This window comes from Delphinapterus leucas, chromosome 3, assembly GCF_059928025.1.
Source record: "Delphinapterus leucas isolate spDelLeu-1000000601 "Yukka" chromosome 3, BTC_Dleu_Yukka2, whole genome shotgun sequence".
Classification (NCBI taxonomy): Eukaryota; Metazoa; Chordata; class Mammalia; order Artiodactyla; family Monodontidae; genus Delphinapterus; species Delphinapterus leucas.
In genome coordinates, this window is record NC_143131.1 from 131,758,061 (window position 1) to 131,781,473 (window position 23,413).

At 46.5% G+C, this 23,413-nt stretch overlaps 1 protein-coding gene and 1 long non-coding RNA gene across 6 annotated transcripts in view; both read left to right on the plus strand.

The window, feature by feature from the left end:
- The window catches only part of LOC111183146 (uncharacterized), a 42,507-nt gene extending 20,318 nt beyond the window's left edge, over positions 1-22,189 (plus strand). The window contains exon 3 of the long non-coding RNA XR_002646922.3: positions 10,408-22,189. This is a non-coding gene — a long non-coding RNA (uncharacterized LOC111183146). The remainder of the gene's footprint in view (positions 1-10,407) is intronic.
- Positions 22,190-22,354: 165 nt separating this feature from the next.
- LARP1 (La ribonucleoprotein 1, translational regulator) overlaps positions 22,355-23,413 on the plus strand; it is a 54,588-nt gene continuing 53,529 nt past the window's right edge. For 2 of the 5 annotated variants that reach the window (XM_022590215.3, XM_089909601.1), the window contains exon 1: positions 22,365-23,267. In XM_022590215.3, the coding sequence (XP_022445923.1) occupies positions 22,829-23,267 (439 nt within the window). In that variant the 5' untranslated portion in view covers positions 22,365-22,828. Of the gene's footprint in view, positions 23,268-23,413 lie in introns of all 5 variants that reach the window. The other 3 variants (XM_089909604.1, XM_089909602.1, XM_089909603.1) reach the window with 3 other exon arrangements.

The following is a 23,413-nucleotide window of genomic DNA, read 5'->3' on the forward strand; positions in this document are numbered from 1 at the left end:
AGTGGTTAAAAATCTGCCTTCCAATGCAAGGGACTTGGGTTCCTTGGTTGGGGAAATAAGATCCCACATGCTGCAGGGCAACTAAGACTTTGTGCTGCAACTACTGAGCCCGCGCGCTCTATAGCCCGTGCGCCACAACTAGAGAGCCCACGTGCCGCAACTACTGAGCCTGCGTGCTCTGGAGCCAGTGCACCACAACTAGAGAGAAGCCCACAGGCCACAATGAAGAGCCTGCGTGCTGCGACAAAAGATCCTGCATTGCTGCAATGAAGATCCTGTGTGCCGCAACTAAGACCTGGCACAGCCAAATAAATAAATATTAAAATAAATAAATAAAACGTGATTAATATGTTTAAGACATTATATGAGAAGGTGGAGAATTTCAGCAGAGAACTAGAATCTATCAAGGAGAATCAAATGGAAATTCTAAGCCTGAAATACAATAACTGAAATTAAGAACTCAAAAGATGTATGTAAGATTACAGTATATAGTACAGCTAAAGATGAAATTAGTGAACTGAAAAACAGGTCAGTAGAAAATATTTAAACTACAGCACATGTAATGCAAGCCGTATGGAACTTGGTGAAAATGTCTGAATACAAATAATTGAAGTCCCATTGGGAGGGAGGCAGAGAGAAGGAGAGAGGGAAAAGAAGAAAGAGGAGGAGGAAGAGAAGGAATAGAAGAAGAAGGAAGAAAAGGATGAAGGAAGAAAGGAGAAGGAGAATGGGGAGGTAGAGGTGGAGGGGAGAGACTTGAAGAGAAATGAAGTGATACCAGAAGCAGTATTTGATGGTCGATGATTTTCCAAAGCCGGTGAAAGACATTAAGCCACAGATTTAAGAATCACTTTCAACCCCAAGCAAAACAAATATAGAGAAACTGAACTAGGGCCTACTATGTTATAACTTCTAAAAACCAAAGATAAGGGGGAAATTTTTGAAGGCAGCAGCAATGATATTGACAGGTTCTCAACAGAAGTTATGAAAGCCAGAAGGCAATAGAGAGGTATCTTCAAAGTGACAAGTGAGTATCAATATTGTGTGAGTATAGATGAATGGTTCTTAAGTTTTAATATGAGTATGAATCACCTAGGCTGGGATAGGGAGAGGAGTGTTAACATTTTAGATTCACATATTCTGCCCCAGATATTTGGATTTAGCAGCTCTAGAGTAGAGTCAAGGAATCTGCTTTCAGGAAGTATTCTGCTGCTTCTGATGCAGTGGGTCTGTGGTAGTTGTTAGCAGTGATGTGAGCAACAGTTCCTCCCATTCCTGTACCCATGCCCATTTGCAGTATGACTTTGCCACAAGAGATAGAGTTTATTTTTTCTCCTTTGAATCTGGGTTTGCCGTATGGCTCACTTTGACTAATAGATATCAGTCGAAGTGATATTATGGGATATCTGAGCCTTGGCCTCAAGAGGCCTTGCATTTTCAGCACTAACCCTTTTGGAGTCCAGCTGCCATGTAAAAAAAATTGAGCCTATCCTGCTGGAGACATATGGGGAGCAAGGCACAGCCAGTAGCCAGCACCAATCACCAGATAGATGAGTGAGGCATGGATCTGTCTGGGTCCAACCAGGACAGAGAAACTACACAGTATTTGAACAGGGAAAGTTTAATATAAATAATTATTCGTTATAACAGGAGGTTTGGAGAAACAAGGGACTCACTAATAAGAAGTAAAGAGAACTCTAAAGATTATAGGAATAGCAGGTATAAGGAGCAGCAACTATCCCTAGAGCTGACATAGAGGACCTGAGGAAGAGCCTCCCCCTTTGTCCCAGGGCTGAGATCCAGATCTCATTGGAGAGGACATGGCTGTGCCCACTGAATGGTAGAGAAGTCACTGTGGTACCATGTCACGCCAGTGGACTTGGTAGAAATCATCCTCTGAAAGTTGCTGGAAATATGACATCTCAGTTTCCAAGAAAGCCATTCATAGAGAAATGTCTCACCAGAGACACTTTGCTACAAAAATCACCTGACAAGAACTCCCCGGGAAGCCTCTGGCTGCTGTGAACTGCAGGAGCCTGACGCTGGAGAAGCCATCTTTTAGAGGAGCTGGGCATGGGAGACCCACATGCAGTGCAGGAGCCCGGTGAGCCTGCACGCTGAAACCAGTAAGCAAAACACCTTTCTTACTTTAATGTCTCTCCAGTTCCCTCTACTGACAAAATTAAGCAGCATGCCAAGAAAAGGATATTTAAAGGGCCCAGATTGATTTTCCTAGAGCAGGCAAAAAGGATGAACAGCAAGGCCATTTGGACTATCCGGCCCCAGTCAGTCTCCATGACTATAACTGCATGAGCGACCCAGATGATACTAGCAGCACTCTCTAGCTGAACCCAGCCCAGACTGCCAACTCCCAGAATTATGTGCAAATGAATGTAGTTGTTTTTAAGCCCTGTTTTTTTTGTTTTTTAATAAATAAATCATTTATTTATTTATTTATTCTATTTTTGGCTGCGTTGGGTCTTCATTGCTGCAAGTGGGCTTTTTCTAGTTGCGGCGAGCGGGGGCTACTCTTCATTGCAGTGCGCGGGCCTCTCATTGTGGTGGTTTCTCTTGTTGCAGAGCACAGGTTCTAGGTGCGTGGGCTTCAGTAGTTGTGGCACACGGGCTTAGTTGCTCCGCAGTATGTGGGATCTTCCCGGACCAGGGCTCGAATCTGTGTCCCCTGCATTGGCAGGTGGATTCTTAACCACTGCGCCACCAGGGAAGTCCCAAGCCCTAAGTTTTGAGATAGTTTGTTTATGCAAACTATTGTAATACCAACGTCGTGAGTAATCTGGAATGTTTTCCATTTCCCACTCTTGAGTCTGTACAGTTCCCTCTGCCCAAAGTGATGTTCTTGGCCCTGTCTGCCTAATGAATGTATTTTCCTGCAACTACTTAATTAATGTTTTATTGACTTACAGCATATATGTAGAAAAGTACACGTCATAAACCTACAGCTTGATACATTTCCACCAGTTGATTGTGCTTTGTAAACTACAGTCAGATGCCTGCCCCCATGCTCCATTCCAGTCACTAGCCATGCTCCCAAGGATAAGCACTCTTCTGACTTCTTATACCATGGTAGGTTTTGCCTGGTTTTGCACTTAATGTCAGTAGATCATACCGTGTGTTCTCTTTTGTGTCTGGCTTCTTTTGCTCAAAATTATATCTGTGAGATTCATCCACATTGCTTTGTGTAGCTATAGTTTATTCTCATCACTGTATAGTTTTCAATTTGGTGAATATACTACAGTTTATTTATCTATTCTATTGGTGGATATTCAGGTTGTTTCCAGTTTGGCCCTATTACGAAAAGTACTACTGGCACGTGCCTTTTGGTGAACATATGTATGTATGTACTTCTGTTGGTTATTCTTAGGAGTAGAATTATTGGGTTATGGAGCACTCTCACAGTATATTAAAACTTTTTAAAAATCAAAATATAAAGTGGTATGCATAGATTAACAACAACCATAGGAAAGGAGGGAAAAAAATAAATACCTATGCATGGAGTAAAGAAGATATTAGAAGAGAAAAATAAAACAAAATGTTGACATGGTTTATAAAGGAAATAGGGGTGATTTTTTTCCTCTTGACATACTGTCTTTCCCAGTAGTTGTATATCATGTACTCTTTTATAATCAAAAGAAACACTTAATCCTGTTGATCTCCAATCTCTTACTCAAATGCCACCTCCTTCCAAGTAGTCTTCCAAATAACATAGCCAGATCACCATAGCCAGCCAGTGGCTTACTTCATTTTTACACTTCCTAGGGCAAAACCACATTGCAGCAGAACACAGTACCTTACCTAGAGAAAGTGCTGTCAAAATGTCTGGTCCTTTCCCTATAGTCATATAAATTTCAGCAGCAGCTCACATTTCTCAAAAGAGTATCCCAATTTGCCAGTAAGAAGGCAGGGATCTGAACCCAGATTACCATCTCCATTTTCAATTTGAAAGCACTTGACGCTGGAAGGGTTAAGCAGTAGGCCCATTGTCACTCAGCAAATCTTTGGAAGAGGCATTCTAAACAGCTCATTCAAGAAAGAGAAATCTGGTGCAAAGCGTATAATCCAAGTATATTTTGAACAGAGTGAAGAGCAGGGGAAGAGATTAAGAAAAAAAACCAAACATTTGGAAACTTCAGCTTTGTATTACCAGCTATATAACTTTGAGCAAGTTAATTTACCTCTCTGAACTTCAGTTCCCTGTCTGTCACATTGGAGGGATGACAGTGGACTAATTTCCTGCGTGGCAAATAGGGTTCAACTCTGATTAGGTGGTGGCGGCTGCCTTGAGTGCTGTGTTAAGAAAGATTCTGAGGACAAGGCCAGCCTTAGTGGGGAAGGCTGCTATGGTTGATTAATAATTCCTGCCATGAGCAGGGGATTTGAAATTGGTATTATGTTTATTAGAAATTTATTTGTCTTTCCTGGACATATTCCTCTTCAAGATCCTTGCCAGCCCTGTGTTCAGAGTTCCTGGGTTTCGATCTATTCGTGTTTGGTGGGCATAATATTCTTCCCATAGGCAATTCTCTTAATTCCAAAGGGGAAGGAGTTTTAATTATCTTCTGAAACTATAGACTTCGTCTCCAGCAATGTATGTGATATATATTTAAGTTATCTGTAAGACTTTCAGAGATCCTTAGAGATAAAAATATCTGGATACAAAGTGCTAATTACCTAATTGTAAATGTTCTTTTGAGATAAATCGTATTATGCCAGTTGCCACATTTGACAGCCTTTCCTGTCGCACATTCCCCTCCCCTCCAGTTGAAGTTGGTCCCAGGAAGTGAGTGTGTATCCTGATTGGTGTAGCGGGCAGTGGAGTCAGTATATAGGTGAAGAAGGGGAAAGTCCTGGGTACAGTACCAGGGTCCCAGACCGCTCCGAGTCCCCAAGATTGGCTCATTAGCTCTGTCGGGACTCACCTGGAGTGTTACATGGCTTGGGATTTCTGGAGGGAGGTTGATCTTTGTGTTATCTTTGAAACAAATATCCTATAACCTGTGGGAGAGTGAAAGGTATTGTTTGAACAGTCTAAGTGACACATAAATTATATGTTTGTGGCTGACAAGGCACTCATAAGCTGGATGACAGATAAGCACATCATGTGGGTCTAGCGGAATAGTCAGGCTGTCAATAACACAGGCTTTGGAATCAGACTGCTGTGAGATTGAACATATCTCTGACATTTATAAATGAATTTGCACCAGCCACTTAACCTCTGTTTTCTCATCTGCAGAATGGGTTTAATAATAGTACCTACTTCAAAGGGTTATTGTGTGACCTAACTCAGGAAAAGCACAAGTGTCTGGCACAGACTAAGCTTGCCCTACATAGAAAATATTACTATTAATATTATTATCTTAAAAATAATTATTAGGGCTTCCCTGGTGGCGCAGTGGTTGGGAGTCCACCTGCCGATGCAGGGGATGTGGGTTCGTGCCCCGGTATGGGAGGATCCCACGTGCCACGGAGCGGCTGCGCCCGTGAGCCATGGCCGCTGGGCCTGTGCGTTCGGAGCCTGTGCTCTGCGGTGGGAGAGACCACGGTGGTGAGAGGCCCGCGTACCGCAAAAATAATAATAATAATAATAATTATTAGCAGTGATTTCTAATTATATATGAAATAAAACTCAAAAATACGAATTCAGGGACTTCTCTGGTGGTGCAGTGGTTGAGAATCCGCCTGCCAAGGCTGGGGACACGGGTTCGAGCCCTGGTCCGGGAAGATCCCACATACTGCGGAGCAACTGAACCTGTGCACCACACCTACTGAGCCTGCGCTCTAGAGCCCGTGAGCCACAACTACTGAGCCCACGTGCCACAACTAATGAAGCCTGCGTGCCTAGAGCCCATGTGCCACAACAAGAGAAGCCACCACAACGAAGAGTAGCCCCGGCTCGCCGCAACAAGAGAAAGCCTGCGCACATCAACGAAGACCCAATGCAGCCAAAAAAATAATAATAATAATTAATTAAATTTTAAAAATGCTAATTCAACTTCTGTAAACTTTGTGGACATCAAGACAGGGGCTGGAATGGGGTGAAGTTTTTTTTGTTGTTTTAATAAGTAACAGAATGCTCTGTTTAAAAAAGTTAGAAAATACAGATTGGCCAAAAGAACAAAATCAGTACTCAGAAATAACCACTGTTTATCTTTTGGTGTATATCCTCATGATGATGACCTACATGTATTAAAACAAAAAAGGACATTTGACACAAACAGTATCACACTGAACAAGCTGTTTTATAGCCAGCTGTTTTTCAATGAGTAAAGGGAGGTCTACAGGCAAATGTACTGGGTTTTTGTTTGTCTGTTTTTTTTCTTATTGTAATAAAAGCCACCTAACATAACATTTTCCATTTTAAAGTGTACAGCTCAATAGTGTTAAGTATATTCACATTGTTGTAAAATAGATCTCCAGAGCTTTTCATCTTGCAAATCTGAATCTCTGTACCCACTAAACAATTCTCCTTTCCCCCTTCCCCCAGCCCCTGGCAACCACCATTCTACTTTCTGTTTCTCTGAGTTTGACTATTTTAGATGCCCCATATAAGTGGAATCATACAGTATCTGTTGCTTTGTGATTGGCTTATTTCACTTAGCATCCATGTTGTAGCATGTGGCAGAGTTTCCTTCCATTTTAAGGCTGGATAGTATTCCATTGCATGTATGGACCACATTTGTTTATCCATTCCTCCACTGATGGACTTTATTGCTGTTTCTACCTTTTGGCTATTATGAATAATGCTGCTATGAATGTGGGTATGCAAATAGCTCTACAAGACCCTGCTTTCCATTCCTTTGGATATATACCCAAAAGTGGGATTGCTGGATCATATAGCAGTTCTTTTTTTTTTAAATATTTATTTATTTATTTGATTGCACTGGGTCTTAGTTGCGGCAGGCGGGGTCCTTAGTTGTGGCTCGTAGGCTCCTTAGTTGAGGCTCACTGGCTCCTTAGTTGCAGCACGTGGGCTCATTAGTTGCGGCGCTCAGGCTCCTTAGTATGGCATGCGAACTCTTAGTTGTGGCGTGCATGTGGGATCTAGTTCCCTGACTAGGTATCGAACATGGGCCCCCTGCATTGGGAGTGCAGAGTCTTAACCACTGTGCCACCAGGGAAGTCCCCATATAGTAGTTCTATTTTTAATTTTTTGAGGCAGCTACATACTGTTTTCCATAGTGGTTGCATCATTTTACATTCTCATCAGCAGTGTACAAAGGTTCCTATTTCTCCACATCCTCTCCAACACTTATTTTCTTTTTTTCTTTTTTTGCGGTACATGGGCCTCTCTCACTGTTGCGGCCCCTCCCGTTGTGGAGCACAGGCTCCGGACACGCAGGCTCAGTGGCCATGGCTCATGGGCCCAGCCGCTCTGCGGCATGTGGGATCCTCCCGGACCGGGGCACGAACCCGTGTCCCCTGAAACGGCAGGCGGACTCTCAAACACTGCGCCACCAGGGAAGCCCTCTTTTTCTTTTTTTTTTCCACATTTTTTTTTTTTAACATCTTTATTGGAGTATAATTGCTTTACAATGGTGTGTTAGTTTCTGCTTTATAACAAAGTGAATCAGTTATACATATACTTACGTTCCCATATCTCTTCCCTCTTACGTCTCCCTCCCTCCCACCCTCCCTATCCCACCCCGCTAGGTGGTCACAAAGCACCGAGCTGATCTCCCTGTGCTATGCGGCTGCTTCCCACTAGCTATCTATTTTACGTTTGGTAGTGTATATATGTCCATGCCACTCTCTCACTTTGTCACAGCTTACCCTTCCCCCTCCCGTGTCCTGAAGTCCATTCTCTAGTAGGTCTGTGTCTTTATTCCTGTCTTACCCCAAGGTTCTTCATGACCTTTTTTTTTTCTTTTCTTAAATTCCATATATATGTGTTAGCATACGGTATTTGTCTTTCTCTTTCTGACTTACTTCACTCTGTATGACAGACTCTAGGTCCATCCACCTCATTACAAATAGCTCAATTTCCTTTCTTTTTATGGCTGAGTAATATTCCATTTTATATATGTGCCACATCTTCTTTATCCATTCATCCAATGATGGACAATTAGGTTTTTGTTTCCATGTCCTGACTATTGTAAATAGAGCTGCAGTGAACATTGTGGTACATGACTCTTTTTGAATTATGGTTTTCTCAGGGTATATGCCCAGTAGTGGGATTGCTGGGTCATATGGTGTCTACTTGTAGTTTTTTAAGGAACCTCCATACTGTTCTCCATAGTGGCTGTACCAGTTCACATTCCCACCAGCAGTGCAAGAGTGTTCCCTTTTCTCCACACCCTCTCCAGCATTTATTGTTTCTAGATTGTTTGATGATGGCCATTCTGACTGGTGTGAGATGATATCTCATTGTAGTTTTGATTTGCATTTCTCTAATGATTAATGATGTTGAGCATTCTTTCATGTGTTTGTTTGCAGTCTGTATATCTTCTTTGGAGAAATGTCTATTTAGGTCTTCTGCCCATTTTTGGATTGGGTTGTTTGTTTTTTTGTTATTGAGCTGCATGAGCTGCTTGTAAATTTTGGAGATTTAATCCTTTGTCAGTTGCTTCATTTGCAAATATTTTCTCCCATTCTGAGGCTTGTCTTTGGGTCTTGTTTATGGTTTCCTTTGCTGTGCAAAAGCTTTGAAGTTTCATTAGGTCCCATTTGTTTATTTTTGTTTTTATTTCCATTACTCTAGGGGGTGGGTCAGAAAGGATCTTGCTGTGATTTATGTCACAGAGTGTTCTGCCTATGTTTTCCTCTAAGAGTTTGATAGTGTCTGGCCTTACATTTAGGTCTTTAATCCATTTTGAGCTTATTTTTGTGTATGGTGTTAGGGAGTGATCTAATCTGATACTTTTACATGTACCTGTCCAGTTTTCCCAGCACCACTTATTGAAGAGGCTGTTCTTTCTCCAATGTACGTTCCTGCCTCCTTTATCAAAGATAAGGTGACCATCCTCTTTTTCTTTTTTGATAGTAGCCATCATAATTGGTATGAGGTGAACATATATACTGGTTTTTTTTTGTTTTTTTTTTGTGGTACGCGGGCCTCTCACTGTTGTGGTCTCTCCCGTTGCGGAGCACAGGCTCTGGATGCGCAGGCTCAGCGGCCATGGCTCACGGGCCCAGCCGCTCTGCGGCATGTGGGATCTTCCCGGACCGGGGCACGAACCCGTGTCCCCTGCATCGGCAGGCGGAATCTCAACCACTGCGCCACCAGGGAAGCCCCGTATATATTGTTTTAACACAATCCTAGGGGGAATGCTTAAAATCCTCAAAAGAGCAAACCCTTTTGATACTGAGAAATGTGGAATCTTCCTTTTTATGTATAAGTGACTAACAGCCTTTCGGAAGCTTATAAAATTTAATCTCATCAAACATATTCTGCTTTTAGATGAGCCTCCCATCACTCTAAATTTTAGGGTATTTACTTATCGAAGGACAGTTCCTAGTTTTGTGATGTTGCAGCAGGTCAGCCCTTGATACTTGCTTTCTCCTTCTCAAAAACCGAACTTCCCAGTGTCTCTCTCTTTGATCTCCTCCAAGCCTTTAATCTCCTCCTCCTTCTCTGGTTCCCATCCCTGCCCTCTCCTCTTGAATGAGGTGTTTTCCATTGTTCCAACTTTCCAGCCTGGTTCCAACCCCTTCCCCTCAGCCCTCCCTGGCAGAGGCCCTGAAATTCCCCTACTTCACTCACACACTGGGTCCCAGGAACCCTCAGATCTTTGTCTCTGGCTTCAGGCCCTTGGTTAACCTGATCCAGGAACCTGCTGGGGTGGGTGGGGGGAGGTTTGCATGTGCGTGCATGCGAGCGCCTGTGTGTGTGTGTGTGTGTGTGTGTCTAAGGTGAGATACTACAAGCTGTCATTCCCTTTGCAGACTTGGTTCCCACGTATGCATCTCACCACACTGAATATCACCCTATTGTAGAGACACATTCTTTTTCTCACAACCTGACCCCTATATGCCAGTCAGCATCTAATCTGGACCCTTTGAAGAAACAGTCGGCTGTTAAAATGCCCAAAGAAACCATGTCTGAGAGACCATGCTGGCTCCTATGTGCTACCTTTCTAAAGGCTTTTCTTGAGCCCTTTATATTATACATTTTTTTTTTTTTTGCCATAAATGCTGACCTTAGACATTGATCCCCTCATGATATAGGACTCCGCCATACCATTTTATCATTTTTAAAAATTGTGTTTGGGACCTCCCTGGTGGTCCAGTTGTTAAGACTCTGCGATTCCACTGAAGGGGGCACGGGTTCGATCCCTGGTTGGGGAACTAAGATTCCGCCTGCCACGCAGCGTGGCCAAAAACCAAAAAAATTGTGTTAAATTTACAACAATATACTGTACAGATTTTCTCATTTTTGCTTTTTTTTTTTAGTGTACAGATTTTAAGTTTACAGTGCAATGAGCTTTGACAAACATAAACCCCTATGAATTACAAGATTTTGATACACAGTCAGCTAATTTAGAGGAATTGCAAGAGTCCACAGAGCTGTTGGAAAGAGAATGGAGTTTGGAGTCAAGAGACCTGGTTACCAAGTCAAGCCTCACATTAACCAGCTGTGTGACTTTGGGCCTGTGCCCTCGCCTCTCTAGGCCTTGGTTTCTGATCTGTTCAGTGAAGAGGCTGTCCCTGGGTCCACATGGCATAACAGGTATTGAACAAAGGTCACACAAGATTCCTGACATTATGCAGAGCTACTGTGTCCTGCTGATATTTGCAAAAGTGAATGTGCATCACCTGGATCCTGCCAATCAAATTGCTGAAGAAGAGAAACTGAAGAAACAATAACTATAACAATAAACAAAGATGGCAGAAATCAGCCACACCAAGCCCTACATCTTGTAGGAATGTATCAAATGCCTGTAAGTAAACCCTTCTCAAATTTGTTTGCTCTGGTACATTAATAAAAGAGGATTCTGAAAGGATTAGCTTCAACTTCACCAGTACCCAAAACACCCTGTTTGCCAAATAGGTTGAGTTTAGCTCTTTTGCTGTTTGGAATCTAATGTGCCTTGCTGAAAGAGGAAAGGGCTTCTCTGACAACATAAGATGAATCCCTCCCATTATAGATAGCATTTTTCACTTTTCAAAGCCTTCTTGTCTATTTCTTATTTGTTCTGTACATCGGTTCTATGACAGAAAGCAGGACAGGGATTATCCCTCCCCTTTTTTCAGGTGAGGATCCTGAGGCCAGGAAGGATGAAGTGAATGTTCTTAGAGTCACCAACGAGCACACCCCTCTGATTTCCCAGCCCTGTGTTTTTGGGCTGTGCCCCACTCTTTTGCAAACAAATCAACCAACCCTGAGAACAGAGTCCAAGGAGAACTAAAAACAATAACAAAACCAAGAAGGGCATTCATAGGTGGCAGTTCACAGTAACAAACGTTTATGGCCTTCCCACTAGGTATTAACGCTTGTAGTTCTCCCAACAGCCCAACGAGTGTTCTGTCTGTTTTACAGAAGAGGAAATGGAGGCACCAAGAGGGCTCCTGGCTTGCTCAAGCTCACAAAGCAAGGAGGTTGTGGAGCTGAGATTCTGCCCAGGCCACCTGGCTCAGAGCCCTGGCCCTTCGCCCCCACGCTGCACTGCCTCCTGTTTCATTGTGCTGCTGAGTAAAGAGCTTTGATTTGACAAAGCTGTTGATTGACAAGATGAGCAGCTCTGAGAGGGCGCGAGGCCTTTATTCTGGGCACTTCGAGTGGAATCAAGGTGATGGTGATCATTACTGAGCACTGTTTAGGGCAGGTAGGGTTTAGGCAGAGGGCTGGTCAGTTGTCCTGGAAGGTCCCTTCTAACCAGAGAGTGTAGGGTTTGACGAAATCTCTCACAGATCCCAATCTTTCAGTTCATGACATTGACAAGTCCTCCTGGCTCTCAAGCTTCTGGCTTGAACATGCTCTCCCAGCCCGTCCTGCCTGCCAACCATCCCCTCCTCGTGGACACTGGGATAAGTGAGTTGGGAGAACAGGTGGCTGTGCATGGATCATCCTGGAAATCTGACAGCATGGTCTCCAGCCCAGGGACTAGGGAGGAGGGACAGCAGAGCACTAGATTACAGGGTGTCTGCCACCTGATTAAATCAGCACGAGCGTCCAGTGCTATGGAGATGCAGCACGCCAGGCTCACTCCTGGGCCCAAGGCCCAGACGTTAGTCATAGAACCACAGTCAGAGCGCCAAGGGCCCTCAGCAGCCCCTTATCCAGCCACTGCATTTCACATGTAGGGATACTGAGGCCCAGAGAGGGGAAGCAACTTGTCAGAGACCACACAGCATTCCTTCAGCAAAATATTAAGTGTCTGCTGTGCCAAGCACTGTGCTTGTGACTGGGAATACTAAGGGTGAACAGAATAGCCATGAGCTCCAGGCTCACAGTTTACATGTTAGTGGAGGAAATGGGAAAAAGCAGAGATTGTGATCTGTGCTATGAAGCACATGAAGTACTTCAGCCAAGTCGATCAAGGGAGGTCTCTCTGGGAAGGGGCCATTTAAGCTGAGGCTTGAAGGATGAGGAGTGCATGCTGTTTGTGTGCGTGTGTTGGAAGGATGTGTTCCAGGCGGTGCCCCCAGGCAGGGATGAGTTCCCGGCGTTTGAGGAGCTGGCACAGGGCAAGGGCAGGGGAGAGGAGCACAGAGGGGAAATTTGAGGTGGATGGAGTCTGGAGCACACAGGGTCTTGTGGGCCGAGATGAGAGGTCTGGACTTTATTTCTGTTGCACTCTGAAGCCATTGGAGGGTTTTATGCACGGGAGTGGCAGATGTGCGGTAACATTTCCTGCTTTTCCCGGTGGAGGGGCTCCTTGGGAGCCCTGTCACCCTGGAGGCTTGCAGAAAACACGGCAGGCAATGCTATCAGTGCAAAATGAGCCCGGCTAAACCTTGTCTTTGGTGATCTCTACGCACTTTACCCACATGAGGTAATTAGGCCACTCAACGTTATTTGAAGTTCCCTATTCCTACCATGTGTCACAGATCCAGAGACTCAAGTGCTGTGGGACCCTGTGGGAATTGGCAAACCTCTCTGATCCAGTGACTGTCACTGAGTCAGGCAGTCAGGCAGCTCCATTAGTTTGCCACAGCCTTTCCCTATTTTGTTTCTGTGACCAGCACTCATCTTCTTTGCCACAGAGGTGTGAAATGTTAGAAACTACCATCAAGACTGCTCGGATGGAAAGAAGTTTAGTTCTAGATGGCCATAGTTAGGCCGTAGTTCGTACTTTGGCTCCTGTGACCACACCTCCTTCCTGGTGCCTTGAGCAGTGCAGTGAGCCTTCAAGGATGATGACACAGATCAGTAATCCAATCATCAAACCTTGACAATGTGACCTCCTTGAGTCACATGGCCTCATCTGCGATAAAGGGCAACTCATTTCTTTCCTCTTCTCAACCAAGGAAAAGGCCTGAGGAAGTCTTGGCGGGGAAACTCATAAACATCCCTGAAGGTCGCCAAATGCCAAATCAATCTGCCTTACCTCCTACCCTCCCTTTTAATCTAAACAATCCCCACTCTCCAATTTTAAGTCCTAACTCAAGTACAGCCACCTCCAAGAAGTCTTCCCTAACTGCCTTTTCCCGGTCCCTCTGGCCTGTGCTCCTCTCTGCCTCCCCTTTAGTCTCCTGAACTTGTCTGTACCATGTATTTAGTGACTGGCATGGCATCAGCCTGTGCAGAGATCTAAATAAGGGTAGGTGGCTGGGAGTAACAAACACCAGAGGAGGCTGGGACCTGAGGCTCACTAGTGTGTGTGCTGGGCCCATCTAATCACAGTTAAACTCAATTAAAAAAAAACCAATACTGTGTGGGCCAAACAAAACATGCTGTGGGCTGACATTGGCCAGCGGGCTGGCAGCTTGCAACAGCTAGAATGTTATCTGGAGGAGAAGGCATTGCATTTAGAATCTTTAGAAGTCCTGGAGCAGCCACCAACTAGCAGTGTGAGTCAGATAAATACCTAATCTTTCTGAGCCCCCGTTTCCTTATCTATAATTAGCGTAACACTGGCTCTGCTTTCTTCATGAAATTTGAAGAATGGTTGCCTTGACTCTATGCCAGTGACCACTAGCCTTTTTAATAATGACAGACATTTATTCAGCACTTACTATTTGTCAGGCACTGTTCTAAGCATTTTACAAGTACTAACTTACTTAGTCCCCACAATAACCCTAAGAGGTAGGTGCTGTTATCATCTCCATTTTACAGATGACAAAACTGAGGCAAAGAGAGGTGAAAGAACTTGCCCAAGGTTACAGAGGTGGTGGGTGGCACAGCTGGGACTATAACACCCTTACACAAATACTGGCTCATTTAATGTTCTCTGAATTTTATCAAGCAAGTATTTCCCTTTTCACCGTGTTATAGATGGAGACACTGAAGCTCAGAGAAGTGAAGTAACTTGCCTGATATCACACAGCTTGGAAGTGGACAAACCTGAGCTTCAGCCCAATTCTTTGACCCCAAACCCTTTGCCCTTTTTTCTGTGCCATATGTAAAGGACAAGCAAGTGGTCTGTGAAGAGAACAGTGTGCTGGTATGGGGAGTTTTGTTCCCCAGGGCAAAAAACATGTCTTGCCCTTTCTTTTTTCTTTTTGTTTTTTTTAACTTTTTATTTTATATTGGGGTAAAGCTGATTAACAATGTTGTGATGGTTTCAGGTGCACAGCAAAGCAACTCAGCCATACATATACATGTAGCCATTCTCCCCCAAACTCCCCTCCCATCCTATCTTGCCCTTTCTTGGTTCTACTCCAGTCCCTAGCTCAGGGCCCTTCTGTCCTGGAGCTCAGTTATGATCATGTTGCCAAGAAAATTGCCTTCTGCCTTCATTTTGACTGCTGATTCCCACCTGCCCCCATGAACTTGGATGTTTCTTGACCCTGGAATGTTTAAACATGGTTACCTTCGTTTGGCTATGAGAGTTCTGCATTTTCAATGTGTGCTATCTCTGTTTCCTGTGGTGTGATGCAGGGGTCTGGAATGGGAGGGGAGAGACCTGGGCTCTGATCTTGATTCTGCTGCCCCAGAATCCTGGAGCAAGTCACTGAACTTCTGTGGGGCTCAGTTCTTCAGCTGCCAACTGGGGACATTCACATCTGTCCTCTCTCCGTGAAAGCCCTTTGGGAAATGCAGTGTGGTACAAATAGAAGGTGGGCTACTGTGAGGTAAGGCATACCATAGGTGCTCAATAGATGACACCTCACTGACTATGTGGAGGGGATTTGCCACGATGTGGAGACAATACTCATAATACAATGTTAAGGGGGAGAAAAAGCAAAAAATAAAGCTGTTGAATGGGCAGTATGATCTCAATTATGTAAAATACAAACAAAACAGACTAGAATACACCAACTTGCCTATGATTGCCTCTGGGTTGTGAGCTTATATGTGGGTTTTGCTTTGCTAGACTTAAATTTTTTTTTCTACTTGCAAAAGTTAGCCCGTTTCGTATTATATCTTATCATTTTTTATTTATTTATTTATTTATTTTTTGCGGTACACGGGCCTCTCACTGCTGCGGCCTCTCCCGCTGCGGAGCAACAGGCTCTGGACGCGCAGGCTCAGCGGCCATGGCTCACGGGCACAGCCGCTCCGCGGCATGTGGGATCCTCCCGGACCGGGGCATGAACCCGTGTCCCCTGCATCGGCAGGCGGACTCTCAACCACTGCGCCACCAGGGAAGCCCTATATCTTATCATTTGAAAGTATATCTATAATTTATATTTATTATATATAATAAATATATTTATTATATACATTATACATTAAGTACATATATATTAAGTGTTTATATATAGATAAATATGTAAAATTTAGCGTTTGGCCCTTGACAGTGTTGCTTTGGTTACCAACACATTGATGTGATCAGGAGTGATCCTGCATCGTTCATTCAATCATTCCTTTGTCCAGAAAACATACTGGGGGCTAGCTGTGTAAAGGCAGCACTGATGGTTACTACAAGCAACACTAAGAAGAATGGGGTATAATCCTTGCCCTCAAGAAATATATTATAATCTAGATGGAGGATGAGGCATATTTATAAGTAATCATAATTGAAGACAGAAAGTAGTAAATGCTTTAGGGAAATTGTCACTAGGAGTTAAGAGAGGGGAGAAATCTATTCGAACTATGGAGATTAAATAAGATTTTTGTGAAGTTGGCATTTTGTGCTGAGCCTTGAAGGACCAGTAGAATTCTGGACAAGTGGAAATGGAAAGCCATCATTGGCAATAATTAAAGCAATGAAAGGTAATATTTACTTAGCATATACTATGTGTCAGGCATTGTGCTTTTAAATTACACACATTCTCTCATTTAAGGCTCACTGAAGCTCTGTGAGGAAAGTAGTAGCATCATCTCCAATTGACAGATGGGGAAACTGAGGCTTAGAGAGAGGATGGATATTTTCCCGAGGTCACAAGGTGGTCAAGCTGGGATTCACGCTCAGGACCTCACAGCTATGTTAGAGTGAGAGAAATAACATGACTTGAGGCAGGAAAGCATGGGACCCACAGGGGATTAGATGGGAGCTTCCTAAAGGCAGGGAATGTGTGTCTTGCCCTCCTCTCCATGTCCAGGGCCTGGACAGTAGCTGGCACATTATATATGCTTAATAAATATTTGTCGAAAGAAAGAATAAAACAAAGAGTGAGTGGTCCACTGTTGCTGGAGCGTAGGCCTGTGTGGCTAAAGGCAGTAGGACAGGTAGGGATGTGCACGCGGAGATTTTAAGCAGAGGCAGGGCCCGTCAATCAAAGAGCCAGAGAATTGGCTCAGGCAGTGTGGTAGGCTGCATGGCAGGGAGGAGAATTTAGTTGGTGGGGAAGCACATCAGGAGACCACTTGAGACAGTGCAGGAATACCAGGGAGGGGAGTGGGGCTGGGGGAATAGGCTGTGTAGGTGGAATGGAGTGGAAAGAGTCGTGGGATGGTGCCTGTCTTGAACTCAGTGATGAACGTATTAAAAGTTGATTTTCTGTCAGACCTTCTTTGCAAATCTGTCCTCCTCTTTTACCAGCCTCGTGGGGTGGCTTGGGCGGCCTCTGAGCCTACTTCCTCATCTGTAAAATGGGGATAATCACACTTACAGAAAAGGGTTGCCCTGAGGGTTAACCGTGTATCATGGGAACAGTCAGTACCCTCCCCTACTCCTTAGCCCCCTTACATGTGAACTATTGCTTTTTGCATCTATTTGACAAGAGGAGATCTAGGCTCTTGTGAACTGAAGTAAATTTCTTGGCATGTGCCATAAGTCTTCAGGTTTTGGAAAACACTCTCTAGCTGATACTGTTTGTTTGGCCAGTGCCCCTCCCTGTTTGGCCAATGCCCCTCACCTCTCCACCCGCTCTTCCATGTTGGTATAAAGAGGCCTCAAGCCCAGAAGCCCCTGGTATCAGAAGAAGATAAGTGATACGGCCCAAGTTCTTCCAGAAACAAAAGTTTCTTTGGAAAATCAAACTCAAAGAGGAATAAAAGTGAATGTCCAAGTATGTTAAATTTTCCTTCCAACCAAGCACAGGTAACAAGCACAGATAAAGGAACCATCCCCCTTTTACATGTGTTCCTCCCAGAAAAATAGTTTCAGGGAAACTGTATCTTTCTTTACACCCATAAGCTCAATGGGCAGGTATTACGCTTCCTGTTTTGTGAACAGAGAAATGGAAGCCCAGGAAGGCTCAGGAGGCTGCCCCAACTCATTCAGCAAAGCCAGAGACGGGACCGGGTTATAAACCAGGTCTTCTGTCTCTAGTCCCTCATTCAGCCTCCTTGTATCTCTTTAGGAAGTTGTCAGCACCAGGGGCAAACAAGCACATAATTATAAATAGGTATTTGGACCCACTTCATTTATTTATTTTAAAGCAAACGTTTCCTTTTCTTTTTTTAATTTAAATTTATTATTTATTTATTTATTTTTGGCTGTGCTGGGTCTTCGTTGCTACACGCAGGCTTTCTCTAGTTGCGGAGAACGGGGGCTACTCTTCATTGCGGTGCGTGGGCTTCTCATTGTGGTGGCTTCTCTTGTTGTAGAGCACGGGCTCTAGGCACACGGGCTTCAGTAGTTGTGGCACGCGAGCTCAGTAGTTGTTGCGCATGGGCTCTAGAGTGCAGGCTCAGTAACTGTGGCACACAGGCTTAGTTGCTCCACGGCATGTGGGATCTTCCCGGACCAGGGATTGAACCCGTGTCCCCTGCATTGGCAGGCGGATTCTCAGCCACTGTGCTAACAGGGAAGTCCCTATTTATTTTTAAATATTTATTTATTTATTTGTTTGGTTGCACTGGGTCTTAGTTGCGGCAGGTGGGCTCCTTAGTTGCGGCTTGAGGGCTTCTTAGTTGCGGCACACGGACTCCTTAGTTGCAGCACGTGGGCTCCTTAGTTGTGGCATGTGAACTCTTAGTTGTGGCATGCATGTGGGATCTAGTTCCCTGACCAGGGATCAAACCCAGGCTCCCTGCATTGGGAGTGCAGAGTCTTAACCACTGTGCCACCAGGGAAGTCCCTGGACCCACTTTATAATTTTTATTTTTTAAGTTTGATTTTCTCTCTCTGTGTGTCTGTGAGTTTTAAGCCTAGGATGTGTTGAAGCCATGGGCACAGCACAAGCTGGTCTGATCCTGGGAATTCCCTGGTGGTCCAGTGGTTAGGGCTTGGTGCTTTCAGTGCCATGGGCCTGGGTTCAATCCCTGGTCGGGGAACCAAGATCCTGTAAGCTGTGCGGCGTGGCTAAAAAAAAAAAAAAGTTAGTCTGATCCGTGTTGCTTTCTGCCTAAAGCATATCTTGTTTAACTTCTTCTTTTTTGGCTTGAGGTCACCTATTGCTTAATTACTTGGTTCCCCCCAATTAGAAATTACCTTTTGGAGAGACAGGATTCAACTTTTTTAGTATGTTACCCAGTCCTATGTATTTGATGAGTTCATAAATACCTGTGGATATGGCAATGGAGGGAAGAGGGGCAGCCTTACAGTGTGGTATGGGAGGTAAAAACAGGCCTGGGAGTTAGCTGCTGCCTGGGACCCTAGGCACCCACCTTACTTTCTTTTTCTGAACTTCAGTTGTTTTCATTTGTAAACAAAGATAATAACAGCTCCAATGGCTGGCACATAGTAGGGACACAATAGATATTTGTGGAAAAAATTAATACCTATCTCATTGGGTTAATGTGAGGATTAAATGAGATAATGTATGTCAAGTATTTCTCATAGAACTTAGCATGTAGTAGTTACTTAATAAAAGTAGCTACTCTGAACAATTTGGTCATTAGTAGTATTTAGAACTGAACACATGCATATAGAATGCCACAGCAGGTCAGGAATTAAAAAAACAAGAACTGGACTTCCCTGGTGGTGCAATGGCTAAGAATCCCCCTGCCAGTGCAGGGGACACGGGTTCGAGCCCTGGTCTGGGAAGATCCCACATGCCGCGGAGCAACTAAGCCCATGCACCACAACTACAGAGCCTGTGCTCTAGAGCCCGCAAGCCACAACTACTGAACCTGCGTGCCACAACTACTGAAACCCATGCTCCACAATAAGAGAAGCCACTGCAGTGAGAAGCCCGCGCACTGCAACAAAGAGTAGCCCCCACTCACTGCAACTAGAGAAAGCCCGCGTGTAGCAACAAAGACCCAATGCAGCCAAAAATCAATCAATTAATTAATTAATTTTTAAAAAACTGAATTCAAATTGCAATTCCATCATTTCCAGTAGAAAAAGCTACTGGATTTAGGATCAGGAGATTCAGGTGTGAGACCTGACTCTGCCATGGACTAGCTGTGTGACCTTGGTTAAGGAACTTGACTTCTCTGAACTTCAGTTTCCTGAAAAACAAGGGGACTGAGTAATCATTAAGATTCATTTTTCCACTCTAACAGCCTCAGTTTAAGATGTGGTCTCATGCAGGTTACCTTCTCTTACATTCTCTGGCCCTAGTTCGCCCATCTGTAAAATGGCACATGAGTGTTTAGGAGCCCCTCTCTGGGGCACGGCAGGCCCAGGGTGTGAAGATCTCAGTGCCCCTCCAGCCTGCACACAGGGCCAGGTGGTGCTCGTTCAGCTCAGACTGAATACTGGGTAGCATGAACAAGTTACTTGTCCACACAGAGCCCTGGTCCCCTCACAAAGTGTATGGGGGCACTTCTCCCCTCTACCTCCAATTATAGGAATATAGAATGACTTCCCTGGTGGCGCAGTGGTTAAGAATTCGCTTGCCAATGCAGGGGACACAGTTTTGATCCCTAGTCCGGGAAGATCGCACATGCCGTGGAGCAACTAAGCCCGCGAGCCACAACTACTGAGCCCGTGCACCACAACTACTGAAGCCTGCGCTCCGCAACAAGAGAAGCCACCGAAATGAGAAGCCTGCGCACCGCAACGAAGAGTTGCCCCCGCTCGTCGCAACTAGAGAAAGCCCATGCACAGCAACAAAGACCCAACGCAGCCCAAAAAATAAAATAAAAAATAAAAGGAATGTAGAAAAGAATGACCAACAATGACCATTATGTCCCCTTTTAAAAAGTTCAGAGAGTTTCTAATGTGGATCCTCTTCAGGAAATATTTATCAATAAATAAAATAAAAAATAGTGCATTCTGGTGACAATGTACAATAATTTACCTTCTGATTAAGTGTATATATAATGTAATTATGAAGAATCCTGCTTTAATTCATCAAGATCCCTTTAATCATTAGCTTCCTTGGTATCTCTTTTGAAGCAGTGGCCTCAGTATAACATACACAGCATTTTGACTGACATTGTCTCACTTGACTCCTCACAAAAGCTGAGACGGTAGAAGCAAGTCAAGCTTAATTTACCCCCATTTTTCCACCAGGGAAGGGAGGGCCCAAGGAAATGCTGCAAGCTGGCCAAGGTGTGGAGGCCATGTCAGGGAAGAGTTGGGATTAAACATCAGATTGCCTGGCTGTGCCCAGGAGCACCCCTCCCCCAGTAGTCCTTGTTACAGCAACCCTACAACTGGCCTCACCCCTTGGGGGCAGTTTCAGGAAGCCTTTTAATAAGCTTTGTCCTCTATCCAGCAGGACGGGTGTTCTAATCCTTCTTTTGGAGATGGCTAACACTTTAGGCTGTTATGTCTTAAGCAGGTGGGATCACAGCCAGCCAGAGGCCAGGACTTCTCCAAGTGAAGTGTGGGACCACAAGCACCCAAGGGGTCTTGCTAGACATGCAGATTTCTGGGTCCAATCCCAGACATGCCTGATTCCAAATGCTTTGGAATCTGCATTCAAGGTTTTCCCTCATCATCCAAAGTAGCTGATCTAGGCTAACCTGTGAGACAAGCACTTGTTTATCACTTAAGTTGTTTTACTGTCTCTTTCTCCACCTTAGAATGTAAATTACATGAGGATAGGGTCCTTATAAGTCTGGTTTATTTCCAAACCCTGTTTCCTAGAACCCCTACAGTAAATATTTATTTAATTGAATGTGTACTAAAATTTGAAACTCCTGTCATACACCATTCCTTCATTTTACACTAGGGAAACTGAGGCCCAGCTGCTGCAGAGTTGGTAAGGGGCAGAACCAGGGTCAGGATAAAATCTCTCTCCAGAGTCCCAATCGGGCATTTATTTCTTCGTCTCCGCCCCAAGCAAGCCTCGTAAATGAAATCCACTTGAGAAAAAAATTTTCTGCCCATAAATACTCGGTTTCGGAGCTTGGCCTGGTTGGGGTCTGTTGGTAATTCCCCGTTCATTTTCGTAGGCGCCCAATGCCCCCAAGGGTTAAGGGCCCGCCTTCCAGGCCGGGCGTCGAAACCAACTCCGGGCAGTGTCCCGGCCGGGGCCGCCTGGGAGGAGCCGAGCACAGTCCGCGGAGGTGAGGCCGGCTGGCCCAAGGTCACTCAGGCGGGGCCTGCAAGGGGCAGGCCCACGGGACGCCAGGGAGCCGTTAGCACCCACCTCCATCATCCTGTAAGTGGAGGGTGACATTAATGGCTCCTTTCTCGGAATCTGGAGCAGCCAACCTAAAGAGCGCGAGCAGGCCCGGCCGGCCGCGTGGCCCACTCCCATGTGCTCCACCTGCGGCCGCTCTCACGCGCTGGCTCTTTAAGACACTTCCCCCTCTTTACCATCCCTTCTCTCCTGCCCGGCTCGCTGCCCCCGCCCGCTCCCGAATTGCATCAGGCACGTGCTCGCCCCCGTCAGGTCTGAGTACCCCTCACCCACCAGCCCCGAGGTGCGCCGAGGAATCGGAGGCGAGGGGCGGGGCAAGGGGCGGGGCTGCGAGGCCCTGCGCGCGCGCTCCCGCCGCCTTCGCCCTCCCGTCGCCCACTGCCCGCTCCGGCGGGCGCGGCCTCGTTGCGCCTTCCCCTCCCCTTGCCCGCTGCGTCGCGAGGCGCGCGCCCGCCCGCCGCCTGCCGCGGATCGCGTGGTCAGCTCGGCTCGCCGCGCCTCTCCCCCGTCCGTCCATATTGCTGCAGCCCCCGAGCCGGGAAGCCCGGGCCGCCCCGGCGGCGGGGGGGAGGGAGGGACGGGACGAGAAGCCTGCCAGGCTCGGGGTGGGGACGCCTTGCGAGGAACGGGCGGGGGGGGACGCGCGCCGAGGAGGCCTGGACCGCATAGTGGGGGGCCTTCGTCCCCCCCCCCGCCCGGCCAGCGGGCCTTGGATCTACGGCGGCTGCATCCGACCCGGAGGGGGGCCGCGCCTAGCGTGAACCCCGACCCTTCTCCGCCGGGACTGGGGCCCAGCGCCCCGGAGGAAGGCGTCGCGGGCGCTCGGAGAGCCAAGTTCGAGGCGGGGGAGGCAGCCTCGGGCGCGCCCGGCTTCTCTGGGGGGGCGGGCGCGCAGATGGCCACTCAGGTGGAGCCGCTGCTGCCGGGGGGCGCCCCACTCTTGCAGGCCGAAGAGCACGGGGGGTTGGTGAGGAAGAAGCCGCCGCCGTCGTCCGAGGGCAAGGGCGAGCCCGGGGCGAACGACGTCGGAGCGGGGGAGCCGGACGGCGGCGCCCGGAGACCTCGGCCGCCCTGCGCCAAGCCACACAAGGAGGGCACAGGGCAGCTGGAGCGCGAGAGCCCGCGGCCGCCGCAGCCTCCTGGCGCCGAGGGCCCGGCCGTCAGCGACGGGGAGGAGGGCGGCGGCGGCGAGCCGGCCGCTGGCGGAGGAGCTGCCGGAGCCGCGGGCGCCGGGCGCCGAGACTTCGTGGAGGCCCCTCCGCCCAAGGTGAACCCGTGGACTAAGAACGCGTTGCCGCCGGTCCTGGCCACCGTGAATGGACAGTCTCCTCCAGGTGGGTCTTTCTGTTTGGTATCCTGGGTCCGCGGCCTCTTCCGGGGACATAGGCGTCCCCTCCCCCAGCGGCCTCCAGGGCCCGGGGGTCCGCCACTGGTCGTGGTGACTCGGAGTTTTTGTTTTTTATTATCTCCTGGCTCATTC